General features: G+C 44.7%; 2 protein-coding genes across 2 annotated transcripts; both read right to left on the bottom strand.

Moving 5' to 3' along the window:
• Nucleotides 1-3,348: 3,348 nt before the first annotated feature.
• On the bottom strand, nucleotides 3,349-13,746 carry LOC120047325. Its single transcript, XM_038992849.1, has 10 exons — nucleotides 13,636-13,746; nucleotides 11,357-11,439; nucleotides 10,601-10,811; nucleotides 10,348-10,503; nucleotides 10,080-10,204; nucleotides 8,147-8,331; nucleotides 4,694-7,249; nucleotides 4,194-4,402; nucleotides 3,761-3,848; nucleotides 3,349-3,598 (listed from the first exon to the last, which is right to left on the bottom strand). The coding sequence occupies exons 1-10, from the start codon at nucleotides 13,654-13,656 to the stop codon at nucleotides 3,414-3,416; spliced, it is 3,819 nt and encodes a 1,272-aa protein (XP_038848777.1). The 5' UTR covers nucleotides 13,657-13,746; the 3' UTR covers nucleotides 3,349-3,413.
• A 1,016-nt stretch (nucleotides 13,747-14,762) lies between these two features.
• Nucleotides 14,763-17,667, bottom strand: LOC120048847 (serine/threonine-protein phosphatase 6 regulatory ankyrin repeat subunit A-like). The gene is made up of 4 exons (XM_038995133.1): nucleotides 17,616-17,667; nucleotides 16,897-17,074; nucleotides 15,902-15,989; nucleotides 14,763-15,680 (listed from the first exon to the last, which is right to left on the bottom strand). The coding sequence occupies exons 1-4, from the start codon at nucleotides 17,664-17,666 to the stop codon at nucleotides 15,311-15,313; spliced, it is 687 nt and encodes a 228-aa protein (XP_038851061.1). The 5' UTR covers nucleotide 17,667; the 3' UTR covers nucleotides 14,763-15,310.
• Nucleotides 17,668-18,757: the final 1,090 nt, after the last annotated feature.

Genomic DNA, 18,757 nt, shown 5'->3' with positions numbered 1-18,757 from the left:
CTGGCAAGCATCTTCACTGACATTTTCAACCTCTCCCTGTCTGAGTCTGTAATACCAACATGTTTCAAGCATTGCACCATAGTCCCTGTGCCCAAGAAGACTAAGGTAACCTGCCTAAATAACTACCGACCCGTAGCACTCACGTCTGTGTTTTTGAAAGGCTGGTCATGGCTCACATCAATACCATTATCCTAGAAACCCTAAACCTACTCCAATTTGCATACCGCCCCAACAGATCCACAGATGATGCAATCTCTATGGCACTCCACACTGCCCTTTCACACCTGGACAAAAGGAACACCTATGTGAGAATGCTATTCATGCTACAGCTCAGCGTTCAACACCATAGTGCACTCAAAGCTCATCACTGTCAATCAATCAAATGTATTTATAAAGCCCTTCTTACATCAACTGATGTCACAAAGGGCTGTACAGAAACCCAGCCTAAAACCCCAAACAGCAAGCAATGCAGGTGTAGAAGCACGGTAGCTAGGACAAACTCCCTAGGAAGGCCAAAACCTCGGAAGAAACCTAGAGAGGAACCAGGCTATGAGGGGTGGCCAGTCCTCTTCTGGCTGTGCCGGGTGGAGATTATAACAGAACATGGGCAAGATGTTCAAAAGTTCATAGATGACCAGCAGGGTCAGATAATAATAATCACAGTGGTTGTAGAGGGTGAAACAGGTCAGCACCTCAGGAGTAAATGTCATTTGGCTTTTCATAGCCGATCATTCAGAGTATCTCTACCGCTTCTGCTGTCTCTAGAGAGTTGAAAACAGCAGGTCTGGGACAAGGTAGCACGTCCAGTGAACAGGTCGGGGTTCCATAGCCGCAGGCAGAACAGTTGAGACTGGAGCAGCAGCACGGCCAGGTGGCCTGGGGACAGCAAGGAGTCATCAGGCCAGGTAGTCTTGAGGCATGTCCTCCTCCGAGAGAGAGAGAAACAGAGAGAATTAGAGAGCATACTTAAATTCACACAGGACACCGGATAAGACAGGAGAAATACACCAGATATAACAGACTGACCCTAGCCCCCCGACACATAAACTACTGCAGCATAAATACTGGAGGCTGAGACAGGAGGGGTCGGGAAACACTGTGGCCCCATCCGACGATACCCCCGGACAGGGCCAAACAGGCAGGATATAACCCCACCCACTTTGCCAAAGCACAGCCCCCACACCACTAGAGGGATACCTTCAACCACCAACTTACTATCCTGAGACAAGGCCGAGTATCTCCAGTATCTCCAATCTCCAGTGGGTGCGCGGGAGGGGGTAGATCCAGAATTTTGGGAATCCTGTAGAAAGGAGATCGCGTCTCTTCCCTCCACGACCTCCGGGAAACCTTGAAGTCTCAAATTCGAGTGCCTTTGGAAATGTTCATAATAATCAAATTTCTCCTCGAGTTTAGCGATGGAGTCTTCCAACTTCTTGTATTTTTGGTCCACTTCCTCACGGACGTCCAGGATGGCAGCCTGGTGGTCAGCATGGTCTTTTTCTAACTTTGTCACTCGTCCATTTGTGACTTTATGGTCTTCGTGGAGTTTATCGACCAGTACATCAATTTTGCTGAGGGGTTCAGAAAGTGTCTCTTGGATTTATTTTTGTTATACCCTTGTCCATCTCCATTCTGAACCATGCTGGTGCTTCTTCCCGAGCTAGCATCCACCGAGGCCGATGAAGGGCTGTCAGAGAGGGGCATTTTTCCATGCCTCGTCTGAGGCTTTGACATATTTGGCATATTTTGTTTTGGCGATACAATAAATGTTTTAACTTCCAACGCACTATTAACGAACAGTTTAACAATGTCAAAATGCCTTAAAACTGTTTGAAAGTTCGAGGACACTACGCAGATGCGTCTTGTTAGAGCTTCGCCATTGGCGGAAGTCTCTCTCATATCATCATTCTTAACAGTCATCGTCCAACAAGTCTTCTACTGTTGTTCTTCTCCATTTCATGCACAACACATTGGAGGGACACTTCACATATGTAGTGGGTGTACTTTCCATGTTACAGTATTTCCTTTATAACATTTATAATGACTACATAACTAACAAAACAACATTAGTGTTCTTTAGATCACCTCTGACCATTCCCCACGTTTTATGTTAGATATATTATTCCAGTAGTTGCTTCTGAACGTGTTAGAATTTCGTCGGGAAAAAGTATTCTTGAAACAAAGCAAAAGGGCGTCAGTTGTTAACCCCCACCAGTTCCCTCCTCCCCCCTCTGCGGGTGAGAGGGGGCGGCAGCGTAGCCTAGTGGTTAGAGCGTTGGACTAGTAACCGAAAGGTTGCAAGATCGAATCCCCGAGCTGACAAGGTACAAATCTGTCGTTCTGCCCCTGAACAAGGCAGTTAACCTACTGTTCCTAGGCCGTCAATGAAACGAAGAATTTGTTCTTAACTGACTTGCCTAGTTAAATAAAGGTTAAAAAAAGAAGGGATCTTGTTGAAGTCATTCATTGCAAACCTGATCTGACCTATTTGGATCCTCACAGGACAGTCTGTAATCCCGACATATTTCAAGCTGACTACCATTGTCCGTGTTCCCAAGAACTCCAAGGTAACCTGTCTGTAGCACTCACATCTGTGCTTTGAAAGTCTGGTCATGACCACATCAACACAATCATCCCAGACACCCTGTACCCACTCCAATTTGCATATCTCCCCAACAGATCCACAGATGAAGGAATCTCAATTAAGAGGGGAAATAACTATGTGAGAATGCTATTCATAGACTACAGCCCAGCGTTCAACACCATAGTCCGCTCCAAGCTAGGGACCTTGGGACTGAAGACCTCCTTTCCAGAGAATCTACCAATTTTCCCAATGATAAGTAAAGGCCATTTGGCCTACCTTTCCCAATGATAAGTAAAGGCCATTTGGCCTACCTTTCCCAATGATAAGTAAAGGCCGTTTGGCCTACCTTTCCCAATGATAAGTAAAGGCCGTTTGGCCTACCTTTCCCAATGATGAGTAAAGGCCGTTTGGCCTACCTTTCCCAATGATGAGTAAAGGTCGTTTGGCCTACCTTTCCCAATGATGAGTAAAGGCCGTTTGGCCTACCTTTCCCAATGATAAGTAAACTTGAGTGTATGCATTATAGATATGGGCTTCATAGAAAGTGTTACAAAGTGTTCTCTGTTCATCTTATCCATCCAGGTTTGGCCGGGGTAGGCCGTCATTGTAAATAATAATTTGTTCTTAACTGACTTGCCTAGTTAAATGAACGTTAAATAAAATAAAAAATATATGAAGTGCTTCACTATAAATACGTTTGACTATGTGGTTTGAAGTACTTTACCATTATCTTGCACAAACAGTAAGACTACTATAGACAGAAATCAATGCAGTAATGTTTTATTAAATAAAGGCTCTGATTAAAATAGTAATAAAATCAGGCATTTGGCTAATTCTTCTTCCCAAAAGCTCCTCTGAATGGTTTGGAGACGGCTCTGGAGATAGCTCGTAACACCCTGACTAAGAGAGGGTGTTTACGGGACTGGGACTCCTGGGGAGCAGGGGCCAGTGTGGTTGTCAGGTCCTCCTTGGGTGGGGAAGTGGATGGAACCTCTGGAACCTCACACCCAGCATCTGTGATAAGAATATTTCATAATCAGAAAATGAACGTGTGTGTTTGTCTGTCTGTCTGCCTGTCTATCCGTCTGTCTGTCCGCCTGTATCTGTAGTCACCGTTTTAACAAGCTGGCCATAGGGTGATACATCAATATGACATTATCGATGCTTATCACTTACTCTGTGAAATACGAGTTTCTCTGAGACGTTTGGTAGGCAGCGCATCCTGTTCAGGGTGGCTCTTCGTTTCCCCTTTTGTCTTGAACAGCTGTTGACAAAACACATCAGGACAACTGAGCCTGTGTAAAATATATGGTATGCATCCCTAAAGGCACCCTATTGGCTACGTAAGGCACTACTTTTGACAAGGGCCCATAGTGCTCTGGTCAAAAGTATTGCACTATATAGGGAATAGGGTGCAATTTGGGACACAGGCATTGACTCTCTCCCATGTGTATTAGGATTGTATTACAGCGGCCTCACTCAACCTCCTAAAGACAATGACAACAGCATTGTTCTAATGCTGAGAGACATTAGGTTTAGTTTAGTGAATCTGTAGGGTACATTTCAGGCCTGCCTTACAGAGGTAATCTCCAAACACTGAGCCCCCTACCTTCATCCTGATCTTTGGAATCGTGCCAATTTTGGGTAGGAAGCGCCACTTCCTGTTCTTCTTAGTCTCTTCCCCTCTGGCAGAGGGAAGGCGGGCCATGCCGTCAGCCTTTACATCAGCCGGGCTAAGGCCCCTGGCAGGGAATTCCTCAGTAGCATTAAGGTCAGCCACAACGCCATGAGTGATGTCACTTGCGGCATTGCTGGTGTCTAAGTAAGAAGAGCAAGCTGATGTGACTGACCTGGGTACAATAACTGGGAGAAGAGGACGCAACAATGGAAAGCAGTCACTGCGTTCCAAAAGACATTCTCTTCCCTTTATAGTGCACTACTTTTGAACAGGGCCCATAGGGTCTGGCTCTGGTCAAAAGTAGTGCACTAAACATGGAAGAAGGTGCCATTTTGGACACAACCAGCAAAGTTCACATCATAAAACGCAATGTATTGAGCATCATGTTACAATGAAGTCATATGCAGATGAAAAGAGGTACTTTCACTTACCACCCTCCATTGCAGACTTGGACAGATCAGTCAGACTGTCCATCACCATGTCTGTCATCAACTTGATGACCTGATCCAAAACCCTGTCAGCAGTGGGTGGCATAGGCCTACCCAAACACTGCCCCAGGAGTCTGCTAACAGAAGTGTGGGCAAAGCTGTAAATGAGCTCTGACGCATCGTCCTTTGACAGCTTCCTCAGTGCTGGCTTTGGCAGCGCTGGTTGAGAGAGGCTTCTATGGCCAGTCATGGATTGAAGCTGGCGGCTTATGGTTATCTCCTGAATGAGACCATGGACCTTTGCGATCAGGTTGCCAGACGCATCTTGAAGGGCTTCAATTGACAGAAGCCTATCCAGATTTTCTTCTGCTGAAGTCATCTCTGGGTCGTCTGTCTTCAATGTGTCCATTATAGTTTTCACTATGATACCGGTGTCAGATATGTTCATTTCTTGTTGGCTCACAAGCGCTGACTGTGAACCTGTCTTGTCCATTGCATTAGAGGTATGGCATTCTGTCCTTGTGATCTCATCGGCAGCGCTCATGTCAGGCAACAGGTCAAGGCTCTCCAGTAGAGAGTCTAACATGTTAGTGGCTATCAGACACTCCTCACTTGCATTCTGCCCAACAGATGAACTCTCAGAGTTGGCCAATCTGCACTTGATCACATTTAGGATCAGTGTCTTCTTTGCAGTTTTGCCTAAGCCTTCTTGGCTGAATGCCACTGTTCCGTCTTGTAGAGCCACAAGAGGGTCACAACTTCCACTCAATCCACAACCATGGAGAGGAGAGGCTCTCTTCAAACTGGTGTCGCTCACAACTGACATACTCCTGGTGGGCAGACTGACATCCTCACTGCATGTGTCAATTACATGGTGGTCTGTGGAGGAGCCACTCGAAGACACAAGGGCTTTAAACCTCTTAGTCAAACTGACTTTTGAAAATGGCTTCTCACTTCTCACAGACGGAGGGCGGCTCCTGTCCTTAACAGGAGCAGTGTCAGGGGACTTCGAACATCTGAGTGTCTCCACAGGGGTGAAGTCCAGCACATCTTTGGCTGTGGTGACTGACACGGGTGGAAAAGACAAAAAGACGTTCAGTCTATCCTTTACTCTGTGGTACATGATTTGAGCAGCAAAAAATGAGTTGTCAAAGACACCTCTGGGATTGAGTTGGGACTGCAGCTTTTTCTCTCCTAGTGGGAAGGAGTCTGCGTCCTCCACTGTGTACTGGGATACACTTTCAAGGTCTTGCATGATCATTTTCAATATATCTTCAGTTGTAGAAACCACATGGTGTGAGAAGGTGATGCTAGGCAGCATGCTCTGTGGCAAAAAACAGTTGGCTTCGCTAGCAGCTCTGAGAATGGCCTCACGCACAATCTCTGTGGCCTTAGCTCGGAACTCAGCACTGTGAAAGCTCTGGATGGAAATGTTAGAGGTTCTGCTGGCTGCACTACGAGATCGCGTGAGCGTGGCAATCTCGGCTGACGTCACGTCACTCGAAATGCTGAGGTCCTCCAATTTCAAAATTATCGAGTCCAACTTCTGGTTGAAGTCGAAGGACGCATTTGACGTGTTCTCCCCAACGGAAGCGAAGCGGTCTTCCTTTGAAGTCTCCAACCTCAGCACCGAGATCACCTGTTTGATGACCCCTTTAGTGCAGGTGTCGAGGGTGAGCTGGTGGGCTGAGGCTGAGGACATAGAAGAGGTATTACTGTCTGTCTTCTGTACAGGAGATACCTCCACAGTGGTCTCAGTTACAAGTAGTCCAGTGTCATAGAGCTCAATTTGCACAGGAGTATTTTTTCCCTCGGTGAGAAGGTGAGAGGTGAAAAGCTTCCTCAGTTTGTCCAAGGTTTTGGTATAAATCTTCTGGGAACCTGAACTCACTTCCACCCAGAACATTTTGCGACCTGATTTCGTACGCATGGAGGCCTTATTGACCTCAAATACCTCATGCAGGTCGGAAATAATTCCACCAAATAGATCAGAGGATGCCTCCTCAATATTCTCCGCGGAAACACAGACAGACAGAACTTCCGACAGTTTCCCACAAGTGTCGGTTTTATCCAGCACGCCAGTATATGTCACAGCTGCATCCTGAATGACCTGAGTGATGCATTGTTCAGCTTTGATGATATACTCCTCCACTGGTTGACCATGGAGGATGTCAACTTTATCAGCAGGGAGCACCTTCTGAATACTCACATTCTCCTCTGATGGGCGTGGACTGTTGAAGATAATGCTCTCAGTTACCATGTTAGAGGAGGCGAGAGATGAGTCGAGAAGCAAAGACCTGTATATTATCGAGGTGGACATCTCTGGGTGCTTTATCATAGCAGCCTCCTCCAAAATGGCCGACGGGCCCTGGAGGACATCAGAGATATCCATGTCCTCAATGGTCTCTAACAGAGACGATAGTAGGTCTCTGGCTGACAGGTTGGTAGGTCTCTGGCTCTCGAGCTCCGTTTTGATTGCTTGACAGACAGTTGCTGCAGCAACAGCAGAGCTACAACACAACTGCTTCAAGGTGGAGTCAGAAATAGATGATGACAGATCTGTCATGGACATGGTGGAGAGTTGACTCTCAGAGACAAAGGGTCTGAGTTTGACAGACACCTGTCTGACCAAGTCCCCAGCAAGAGCTCTCATATCTATTGCTCCACTAGCTGAGTTGTAGGAGCAGGCACTCTGTGGCCTTGACGGGCTCCTCCTATCCAAAAATCCTGTTATCCCAAAAACCTCAAGTACAAGATCCACAACATCGGATGACACTTCTGTCATTCTGTTGTTGGACAGAAATTGACTTGGATGAATGGTGCCTGCATTCAGAGTCCAGTCGCAAATAGAGTTGTCGGACTGACTCTGGACTAGTGGAACTAGACAGGTTTCACTTGGACCTTGACCAAAGAGTTCTGCCATTTTGAGCAGAACTGATCTTAAGACCTTTGACTTGGAAATGTTCAGCAGTGGGTCGTTGTTGGACAGTCTGGTGGACGGTCTGCTAGCCGATCTCTGAACAACTAGGCTTTGTACTTCTGCCGAAATGGCAGTGAGAAAATAGGTCAAGGGGCTGGTCGCTCGCCCCTTGTTTCCTCCGTTGGCTTTAGCCTTGAAGATGCTATCTATGATGATGACTATAACCTGTCCAGCCAGAGGACCCAATATGGCCTCAAGCTCCCTCTCTAACTCAAGGGGAGACTTGTGGCCATGCGCAATATGCTCTATGGCATGGGAATACATCTTAGCAGACACCATGCTTAGCATCTCTTGGGCAAACTGCTGACTTGCTGAGATACTACCAGACAGCGGACCTAGAGTTCCCTGACTGAGACTTCGCATTAGCTCAGCCAATCTGGAATTGAGAAGGTTCATAACCAACTCTACAATACCCATCATAAACCTGGTGTCCGTTGGTATTTTGACAGGTCTGTATTTCTCCCGTCTACTCCAACTGGACGACAGTACGATGTCACTCTGCGACTGGCCGCTCTGGACCATGTTGAAGACAGAATCCTCAGAGATTCCAAACACAGATCTCAGTGGTGCTGAGTGGGGTCTGTGTCTCATCTCTCTATCACCACCCTCAGGTGAGGAGACATATCGCTCTTCATCCTCACTCAGCAAGGAAGTCATGGACCTGCAGAAGGCACAACAGAAATGAATAGTACATGGTAACAAAATACAAAATATGATCCAAGAATTTGGAAGTATCTAAGTAGTATTTCTCACTAAGTGGATCTGGAATGGATATTTGTACCTATAACAAGGGACATGGGAATAATGTTTTTAGAAAGACCTACAAGAAGAGGAGGGGAAAGGGGTAAGTACCTATGAGAGGAGGGGAAAGGGGTAAGTACCTGTGAGAGGAGGGGATAGGGGTAGGTACCTGTGAAAGGAGGGGCTAGGGGTAGGTACCTGTGAAAAGAGGGGCTAGGGGTAGGTACCTGTGAGAGGAGGGGATAGGGGTAGGTACCTGTGAGAGGAGGGGATCGGGGTAGGTACCTGTGAGAGGAGGGGATAGGGGTAGCTACCTGTGAGAGGAGGGAAAAGGGGTAGGTACCTGTGAGAGGGAAAAGGGGTAGGTACCTGTGAGAGGAGGGAAAAGGGGTAGGTACCTGTGAGAGGAGGGGATAGGGGTAGGTACCTATGAGAGGAGGGGATAGGGGTAAGTACCTATGAGAGGAGGGGATAGGGTTAGGTACCTATGAGAGGAGGGGATAGGGGTAAGTACCTATGAGAGGAGGGGATAGGGGTAAGTACCTATGAGAGGAGGGGATAGGGTTAGGTACCTATGAGAGGAGGGGATAGGGTTAGGTACCTATGAGAGGAGGGGATAGGGGTAGGTACCTATGAGAGGAGGGGATAAGGATAAGTACCTATGAGAGGAGGGGATAGGGTTAGGTACCTATGAGAGGAGGGGATAAGGGTAAGTACCTGTGAGAGGAGGGGAAAGGGGTGGGAGTTCGTGTGCTGCAAGTGGTTCTAGAACTGGTGCGCCTACTGGGTCCTCCACTAAAGCTGAATCTGACGCTGCGGCCAAGAGAGGTCACTTCTCTTGCCTCATTACTTCCTGATCCAGAAGAGCTTGACGAATCAGAGAGCTCTATCTGCATGGTGAGGTCAAGGGCGGGAATGACCACAGTGGATGTAGACTCCATCACCCAATTTGTGATATCCATGCACCTGGCACTAAACTCATGTCTGCTCATCTGAAATGTTAAAAGACCATACAGAGTTAGTTTGTTAACGGAGCTGCACTGCTGCACCATGTGTTCACTCAAGCTAGTCAATTAAAGCAGTGGTTCAGGATGTTCCACAATGCTGGAAAGGGGGGCCTGAGTGAAAAAGTTTGGGAACCTCTGAATTAAAGGTCCTGCACGATTTCCACCAATAAGAGTTTGGAATGTTTGGTCCATCTTACCAACATGAACTACTTTAGAAGTGACTATAACTCACCCCGGCACGCATATTCTCACTCAGCAGATTCCAATGGCTGAAAAGTAAATAAATAAAGGTACGCAATTAAACTACATGACATTACCTCTATTCTCTTAGATTACGTTATGGATGGACCTCTACGGAACTAGGCCACATCCAAACATCCCTGATTGGTCATTTGGTCAGTTGAGTCCCTTGTATTTGCCCGAGACTCATCACCTCCTTCTCAAAACCCATTGGACGAGAAGGTCAAAAGGGAGGGCTTTCTCATCCAATGGGTTTTGAGAAGGAGGCGAGAAGAGAGGACGTGAGGAGTATGCAATTGAAATTGTCCTTATGGGTGCGTCCCAAATGGCCCCTATTCCTCAAATACTGAACTATTGTTGACCAAGGCTCTAATAGGGAACATATCTAGGGGATGCATGGGGAAGCCAAAGAGAAACTTACCCATCCTTCATGTCCTGCACAAAGGTGTGTAGGTCTGGGTAGCTTCTCTTTCCCCTGCTGAGGGTGAGGCTGGTCTGGGAGGCTGCAGCCTTGCGGGTCACGCTAGTGAAGGTCACCACTGCAGCCTGATGGGGACGACAGAAAGCAGACTTAGGCTGGAATTCAATCAAATTCGCCATAGCACTGTTAATGCAATGTCTGTTTACGAACTACTGTCTGCATGCACAAACAGAAATGTACACACACACTGTTATCTGGAAGCATTTACCTTTGCCACTCGTTCAGTCTCCTGGGATTGAGATGTCCCGGCTGTTTGTAGATCATCACTCTCCTGCATCACACTCTCTCCTTCGACCTCCAGTGTCAGAGTTGATGTGGCTGTCTTCAGATCAACCTGATTCAACTCACTCTCACCTTTGGCCTCCTAGATTAGAAGACCTTTACTAGCTCAAGCTTTGAAAATTCATTTGTCATTTTAATCTTCAATGCGTCATTAAAACACAAAACACAATACATCATACCTCCTGTGACTGAGATGGGATGACAACGGCCTCGTCCAACTCACTCTCTCCTTCAACCTTCTGTGACTGAGACGTGCCATCTGTCTTCAGATCAGCCTCCTGCATCTCAATCTCTCCTTCAGCCTCTAGTGACAGAGTTTGGATATCTGTCTCTAGAACAGCCTCTTCCAACGTGGTCTGTCTCTCAACCTCTCTGTGATCTTTATCAGATCTAGATACAGAAAAAGGAATCTCTCTAAGGTCACTATAATGTGCTATAATGTGAGTGTGAGGATGTGTTCCAATTATAGAATTAGAATCATAGAAGTAGAATGAATCATTCTAGAATTAGAATAGAATCACTCGAATTATATGGTTCCAATACTCTGAGATGACTCGGCCTATCCAGAGGTATATACAGTATTTAGAGAATTTGGCAAACTTTTAGAAAGGACTCCATGTTAGCGCCTTTGAGCCTTTCATTTACCCAATAAGTCAATTATAAAATAGATGTTCAGTTACATATTATTGTTTAAAATGTCAATATTGCGCATGGGGAGCCAGCTCTCATATGCATATCTTTGATTATACTGTGTCATATAATGTATACATATTGATGTAAATGCAACATAATGCAGATAGATGTCCCATCTCTCTAAATACATGGCTCTGGGCCTACCTCTCCATAGGACCTTTGACCTACTACAGAATCTGTATTTGTAGGCCTACGTGATCCTGTAACCAGTCACAAATGTGTCATTAGTGTAAATCACTTACCTGTCTTCCTTCATAACATCACCGTCATTGATGGGGTCATCCAGGTCTATGAGGGTGAGGTCATTCCCACTGACCTCTGACTCCTGAAAGACAGGACAAAGTCATGTTTGGATGTCACCTACTGTGTCGCCTTTAGCCGTGTTGAAAACAACTGGGAACTCTCTGACTTCCGACTTCAGTGCGTTCAAGACAATCGGGGTAAAAAACTAACTCCGACAGGGAAAAATTGTTTTCAACAGTCATCCAACTTGGATTTCCAAGTCAGAAGCAGCGCGGCTTGGCGTGTCATGTTTCGGAGGACTCCTGACTCGACCTTTACCTTTCCCGAGCCCGTTGGGAAGTTGCAGCGATGAGACTAGATCGTAACTACCAATTGGATATCACAAAAAAATTACTAAGAATTGAATTAAATAAAGTCGGAAACTCTGGCATCTTTTTAGAGCTCCAACTTTCCGACCTAAAGAACATGGAAGTCATGATTTGACCAAGATCACTTGCCTTGAAAGCACCATTAACCCAACACTCATTGTCACATCATAATGCATCATATGCATAGAAATAGAATCACCAGAACATCATGTCAGGTGTACAGTTCAGTTTACCAGTCAAATTGCCATGGTCAGAGGCTCTATCCTTTCTAGTGATTCTATTTCTACGGTCACATCATAATGCATCATATCTATGCTTGTGTCTGAAATAGCACCCTATTTCCAATATAGTGCACTTCTTTTGGCCGGAGCCCTATAGAGTGCCACAGTAATGAGTCAAAATCCCCATAAAACCTAGTAGTCAAACAGGGAAATGGTTCCAATTGTTTTTCCACCATACATTTTCCCCATAGTGGATTTTAGAAACACTTAAAATAAGGGCTGTGTTTCAGGTAGGCTTACCATTTTGATAACTGTGTAAATCTCTCTAGGACAAGGTGACTTTTATCAATGTATTCGCCTGTACTTACCCCCCCAAAATGAAATGCTAATTAGCTGTTAATGTGGCTATCATAAAGAATTTCAAATGCCACGATGATCATGCTGATCGAGGCAAAGGTAAGAATCTCTTGACTAACTATCTAATGTTAGCTAAATGTAGTAATTAATAAATTGGCTACATTTCTTTAAATGGACAATTCTGTGAACTGTTTAGTGCAAGTTTTAAATTGACACAATACCTGTTAGCAAAGGTGTCAGCTAGAAATGACGTTTAGGAGCTTGCAGGGATTTGTAGTTTTGCATGTCTACTTTGATGCTAATTAGAAATTTCGAATCTGAGAGTAAATAGAGCCAAATGTATTGCTAAAAGTCACCTTGTCCATGAGAGCTTTACATGGTTATAAAAATGTCACACCACGGTAAACCCACATTAAACACAGCCCTTATTTTATGTGGAAAAACGATTGGAACCATTTCCCTCCCTGTTTGACCGCTAGGTTTTATGGGTATTATGACACCTCCACTGTGGGGCTATATAGACGGGTTGGTTGTTTAGCAACAACACTGGCAAGTAACTGTGGGTAAAATAGACAGGGTAAATAGACAGGGTTCGCTTAGAACGTTGACAACATGTAAACTATATTTAGTCTCTAAATGTTAATTGCAAACAAATACATTTGCATAATGAGCACTTGCTAGCTGAGGTTTAGAGTCATAACAAGATACACGCATTCCGGCCATTGATGAGCACGCATGTTTTTCGTGACGTCAGCCAACCAGTGTATGTATCTTGGTCAAAAGTAGTGCACTAGCCTACATAGGGAACAGGGTGCCATTTAGGACGGAAATGTGATGGTGGTGTCATAATAACCTTTGACCCTAGTCCCCCATTTGACCCACAACAGATTCTACTGTACCTTTAGCCAACTCTCATGACTCCCCGGCCATAGACTTTGTATTTTGATATTACAGAATGAATAGCACATAATTTTATTTATTTAACAATATTTAATCCACAGTAATTAATATAAATGGGGATTTAAAAATAATTATAAACTGGGTGGATAGAGACCTGAATGCTGATTGGCTGAAAGCCATGGTATATCAGACTGTATACCATGGGTATGACAAAACGTGTATTTTTTACTGCTCTAATTATGTTGGTAACCAGTTATAATAAATAGCAATAAGGCACCTCGGGGATTCGTGATATATGGCCAATATACCACATGGCTACGGGCTGTGTCCTAGCACTTCGGGTTGCGTCGTGCGTAAGAACAGCCCCTAGCCGTGGTATATTGACCATATACCACAACCCCTTGGGCCTTATTGCTTAAATAACATGCCTACCTTGAACTCTTTATTCTCCATGTCCTTGCAAAATCAGTACATTTCCTTGCCAAAATGCACGCTCCTCCAGCACTAGCGAGAATCACTGAACTGCTCCCGCGGTTTCTCATCAGTTTCAACGTTTATCAGTGATGACGTAACAATGCTGTACAGATTTGACGCACTTCCAATCTCGTGCTGATGCAACGCTCTGTGCGGTTGTAAATTCACGCATGGAAATCCTGCGAGTTGTAAACAAATGTAGGCTACTATTGCCTTTAAAAATGTAATGTTGTGGACGCAATGCAAAATAAAATAGAATACATAACCCACACCGATAACCCAGAGTTCATCATTAAATAACATGTATTACTCATAAAATATACAGCCAACTTCAGATACTGAAAGAATTCATGGGCGTTTCGAATTCAGTCACTATTTCATATGTACGTGCTAGTTTCATCCGTTTAAAAGAATGAAAATGACACGAACAAACCTGTGAACCTCTTGTTGCTGATTTGGTGAACATAGCAAATGTATTGCACATATTTCCAGTTAAAATTATTTTCAAAAAGAGACAAAAACGGGGATTTGAACATGCAATCACATACAAGGATTGAGTGGTTTCATTTTTTGAAAAAGTTAAAGCAAGCAAAACCTGTTAAAAAACATTGATTATAAGACCAAAGACAAATAATATAGATATTTATTTTCCAACAGAAGAAAATCTTAATTGCTGCTGTTCTACCATTGGTTTACAGTGTTTCTCCTCTCCAAGGGAGACATGTTTTCCACCTCACATGCCTCGGGATAGTATCAGTGCTTTTCACAAACGTTGTAGTACTTAGTGTGCATCATTGTTTTCGCTCATACAGCTGCCCCTACTCTCCTAACCACCCCTTAGTAACTAACGAAGGCACAAAATGATGACATAAATATCACAAGAAAGAATACATGAATTAATCATTTACTTTCTAAAATACTTTCTAGAGGCCAAAGGACAGGTAGGTTTAATAACACAAATGTAATATGTCCCATCAAAAAGTCCTGTTGCTCACATACCGGTATGCAAAACCAGCATCCCAAATGGCACCCTATTTCCTTTAGAGTGCACTGCTTTTGACCAGACCACTATGGGCCCTGTTCAACAGTAGTTTACTATTCAGTATAGGGAATAGGGTTCCATTTGGGATCATCAAATCTTTACAATTACTCATGAGAGCAAATACTACGATGTTTTGATTCCCACAGAGCTTAAGACATGAATGATTTTATTAAAATGTTTGTTCATAAAAAATGTATGATTTCCCCTCCTCCCACATGGATTACAGACAAGAGGCTAGGTGCGTTCTGACTGTCTTAGTGTGCGGATAAACAAGACAATCACTCTCATGAAAAATGCTTTTTCCACATCTTTTGGTCCCTGTCTGTTTTGCTCTCAGTGAGGTGCTAAAATCCCCTTGGACTACAGGTTATTGCCATCATAAGGCGTCTGTCTGTTGGCCGGACACTTTCTACCGTTTAGGACCTTTGTGGGTAAAGGTAAAGATGGGGTATAGAAGCAGCAGTTCCTCTGAAGTCCAGTATCTGCTGGAAGGACACCTGGTGGTACGAGAGGATGAGTGTGGGCCAGCCAGCCTGTTGTGCCTCCCCCTCTCCCTCCCCCCTTTTCTCTCTCTCTCAGTCTGAGGGACTTTTAAGGCTCCTGTGCGGACTGTCTCGGTTCGTGCCCTCCCGAAGCTGGCTGTGGTGATTTAAGACACGCTATATTTATGTGTGTATTTGTTTGTGGCCTCGGGCTCACTTCGCTGTCCCTCTGTCCAGTACGTACCGTTGTAGCAGGCCCAGTGTATTGGCGTGTAGCCCTGGTTGTCTGTGATGACGGGGAGGGTCCACACTGACTGGGCGGTGTGTAGGAGCCACCGCAGCACCACGATGTGTCCGGACGTCTCCTCACTACCCTTCTGTGTAGAGCTGTTCTGTGCCATTTGTCTCTGGCTCCCTTGTTGAGCAGTGAGTACACACAGTCTGTGTGTCCGCTCAGCACCGACAGCATCAGAGGGGTTCTGATACACAAGACAACAGGTCATATTACAAACTGGTAATAACCAGGCTGAGTCCCAAATGGCAACCTATTCCCTATATCGTACACTACTTTTGACCTGAGCCCACAGGGCTTTGGTTTAAAGTAGTGCACCACGTAAGGTATAGGTTGCCATTTGGGATGCATCCCTAGTGTCAAAATCTCTTTATTTCAGGAATTGTATCCAAAACCCAAATGACTTACTGTCTATTCCCGTCTTGAACGTCCACTGCACTCTGGAGGTCAGCATTTCCAATCAGCAAACGCAAACACTCCGAATGACCGTTGGTTGCTAGAGGAAGATAAACAGAGAGGATATAAGAATGTGAGATGTTTGACCGTTGGTAGCTGGAGGAGGATAAACAGAGAGGATATAAGAATGTCAGATGATTGACCGTTGGTAGCTAGAGGATAAACAGAGAGGATATAAGAATGTCAGATGATTGACCGTTGGTAGCTGGAGGAGGATAAACAGAGAGGATATAAGAATGTGAGATGATTGACCGTTGGTAGCTAGAGGAGGATAAACAGAGAGGATATAAGAATGTCAGATGACTGACCATTGGTAGCTGGAGGAGGATAAACAGAGAGGACATAAGAATGTCAGATGATTGACCGTTGGTAGCTAGAGGATAAACAGAAAGGATATAAGAATGTGAGATGATTGACCATTGGTAGCTAGAGGAGGATAAACAGAGAGGACATAAGAATGTCAGATGATTGACCGTTGGTAGCTAGAGAATAAACAGAAAGGATATAAGAATGTGAGATGATTGACCATTGGTAGCTAGAGGAGGATAAACAGAGAGGATATGAGCAGATTGCTGGACGACTATAACCTTCACATGAACAGACAGATTTGTAGAACAGTGGTGTTGGTAGATGACATCCTCATGATGTTAACACAGCAGATAATAAAGAATTTTGGGGCTGAGGCCATCAAAGCCTGTCACCTGCTAGCGGTGTACCTGGCTCTGGATAGAAGTCTCCCCTGTGCACTGATCTAGGATCAGCTTACCCTCCCTAGATCCTCAATCATTAGTGGAGAACATGACAAAAAATGACCTTAGATCAGTGTCTAGTGGGCATGTTCACACTATACCAGACATTGTCGTCCTAGCAACATGACCAAACAAATGGCCATCTTGGTCAGGAAAACTTTTTAATTACAGAAGCTCTATGTGATATCCTATGTGTACCTGCAGCGTGAATGGGGGTCCTCTTCAGGGTGAAGTCTTTAACCAGGATGGAGGCTCCCTGGTTGATGAGGACGTCAACACACTCCACATGGCTTTTTAAGGCAGACAGGTACCTCACGTCTAGATCCAGCAGAGACTGAACCAGGACCTCCATAGCATGGTGGTGGCCGTGGTACGCCTGAATAGAAACACAAACACAGTCTCAAGCAAAGTCCAGTGGTACGCCTGAATAGATATACACTCTTAATATAATCAATGTCCTATAGTAGACCAGTGGTACGCCTGAACAGAAATACAGTGCTAGACCTCTAAAGTAGACCAGAGTCTTTCAATCGGGAGCCCATTTTTGCTCCCGCCCAGCATCAACATCTGAGGTCCCTGCCAAGCGTGGGATTGAGAAACAAACACTCTACTTCTCCTCTGAGGTTGATTAACTCAAATGGCAAAATAAGGAAACCATCATCACTCTGTAGAATATGCATGTATTTCACACTAATCAGGAATAGATAGGAATTTGGTGTGTGAGTCTGTCTGGACAGTCAACTTCCTGTGGAAAATCAACACCATGCCTGCATCCCAGATAGCACCCTATTCCCTATGTAGTTAACTACTTTTGATCAGGGCCTATAAGGATCTGGTCAAAAGTAGTGTACTAAATAGGGAATAGGGTGCCATTTGTCATATGGAGACCACTACAGGAGCAGGTAGGCTTTACTCACAGCGAGGTGTAGAGGGCTGATGGGAGCTCTGACATCAAAGTCGTTTAGCATGTCTGTCCCTGAGGTTTCAATTAGTTGAGGAAAGACAAGGACAGCCAGTTCAGACTTGTAACATATTTACTTGGAAGGTTAGTCTAGTAGCATGTGAAACATGGTAAATCTCAGTGACCAGCCCCTGCAGACATACTGGGGTGTTGCATCCATACCTTAAACAAGCAAGTGTGAGGAAAAGTTACCAACTGGCACTTACATCTAAAGGTGTTTCACTTGCAATCTGGAAAAAGAACATCAAGAGTGACAATGCGTCCACGACAAACATGCAGCCACACCTTAAAACCTACTGTTGGGTTCTGAGAATATGAAATATACTAATTCATGTCACTGAGGGAGAGAGCTTAATGTATAATGTTTACGTTATGTCAGGTTATGTTATTGTTAGCCATCTGGGATCCTCTGGGATTTTTTGTTTATTTCACCTTTATTTAACCAGGTAAGATAGTTGAGAACAAGTTCTCATTTACAACTGCGACCTGGCCAAAATAAAGCAAAGCAGTGCAACACAAACAACAACACAGTTACACATGGAATAAACAAGCGTACAGTCAATAACACAATAGAAAAAAAGAAAGTCTATACAGTGTGTGCAAATGGCGTGAGGTAAGGCAATAAATAGGCCATAGTTTCAAAGTAATAAATATTTTGCAGACTAACACTGGAGTGATAGATGAGCAGATGATGATGTGCAAATAGTGATACTGGTGTGCAAAAGAGCAAAAAAGTAAATAAAAACAATATGGGGATGAGGTGGGTAGATTGGGGTGGGCTATTTACACATGAACTATGTATAGCTGCAGTGATCGGTTAGCTGCTCAGATAGTTGATATTTAAAGTTAGTGAGTGAAATGTAAGTCTCCAGCTTCAGCGATTTTGCAATTCGTTCCAGTCACTGGCAGCAGAGAACTGGAAGGAAAGGCGGCCAAAAGAGGTGTTGGCTTTGGGGATAACCAGTGAGATATACCTGCTGGAGCGCGTGCTACGGGTGGGTGTTGTTATCGTGACCAGTGAGCTGAGATAAGGCGGAGCTTTACCTAGCATAAACTTATAGATGACCTGGAGCCAGTGGGTCTGGCGACGAATATGTA

Source organism: Salvelinus namaycush, chromosome 5 (genome assembly GCF_016432855.1).
Source record: "Salvelinus namaycush isolate Seneca chromosome 5, SaNama_1.0, whole genome shotgun sequence".
Lineage (NCBI taxonomy): Eukaryota > Metazoa > Chordata > Actinopteri > Salmoniformes > Salmonidae > Salvelinus > Salvelinus namaycush.
This window is presented reverse-complemented; position numbering and strand designations above follow the sequence as displayed.

Coding starts and splice junctions, on each gene's coding strand:
- LOC120047325 (XM_038992849.1), bottom strand. CDS start 13,656: ATGGAGAATAAAGAGTTCAAG. Junction 10,812..11,356: donor GATGTTATGAAGGAAGACAG/GTAAGTGATTTA, acceptor TTCTGTATCTAG/ATCTGATAAAGATCACAGAG. Junction 8,332..10,079: donor GTGCAGGACATGAAGGATGG/GTAAGTTTCTCT, acceptor TGCCTTCTGCAG/GTCCATGACTTCCTTGCTGA.
- LOC120048847 (XM_038995133.1), bottom strand. CDS start 17,666: ATGCTAAACGACTTTGATGTCAGAGCTCCCATCAGCCCTCTACACCTC. Junction 17,075..17,615: donor TCAGCCCTCTACACCTCGCT/GTGAGTAAAGCC, acceptor GTTTCTATTCAG/GCGTACCACGGCCACCACCA. Junction 15,681..15,901: donor GTTCAAGACGGGAATAGACA/GTAAGTCATTTG, acceptor CTTGTGTATCAG/AACCCCTCTGATGCTGTCGG.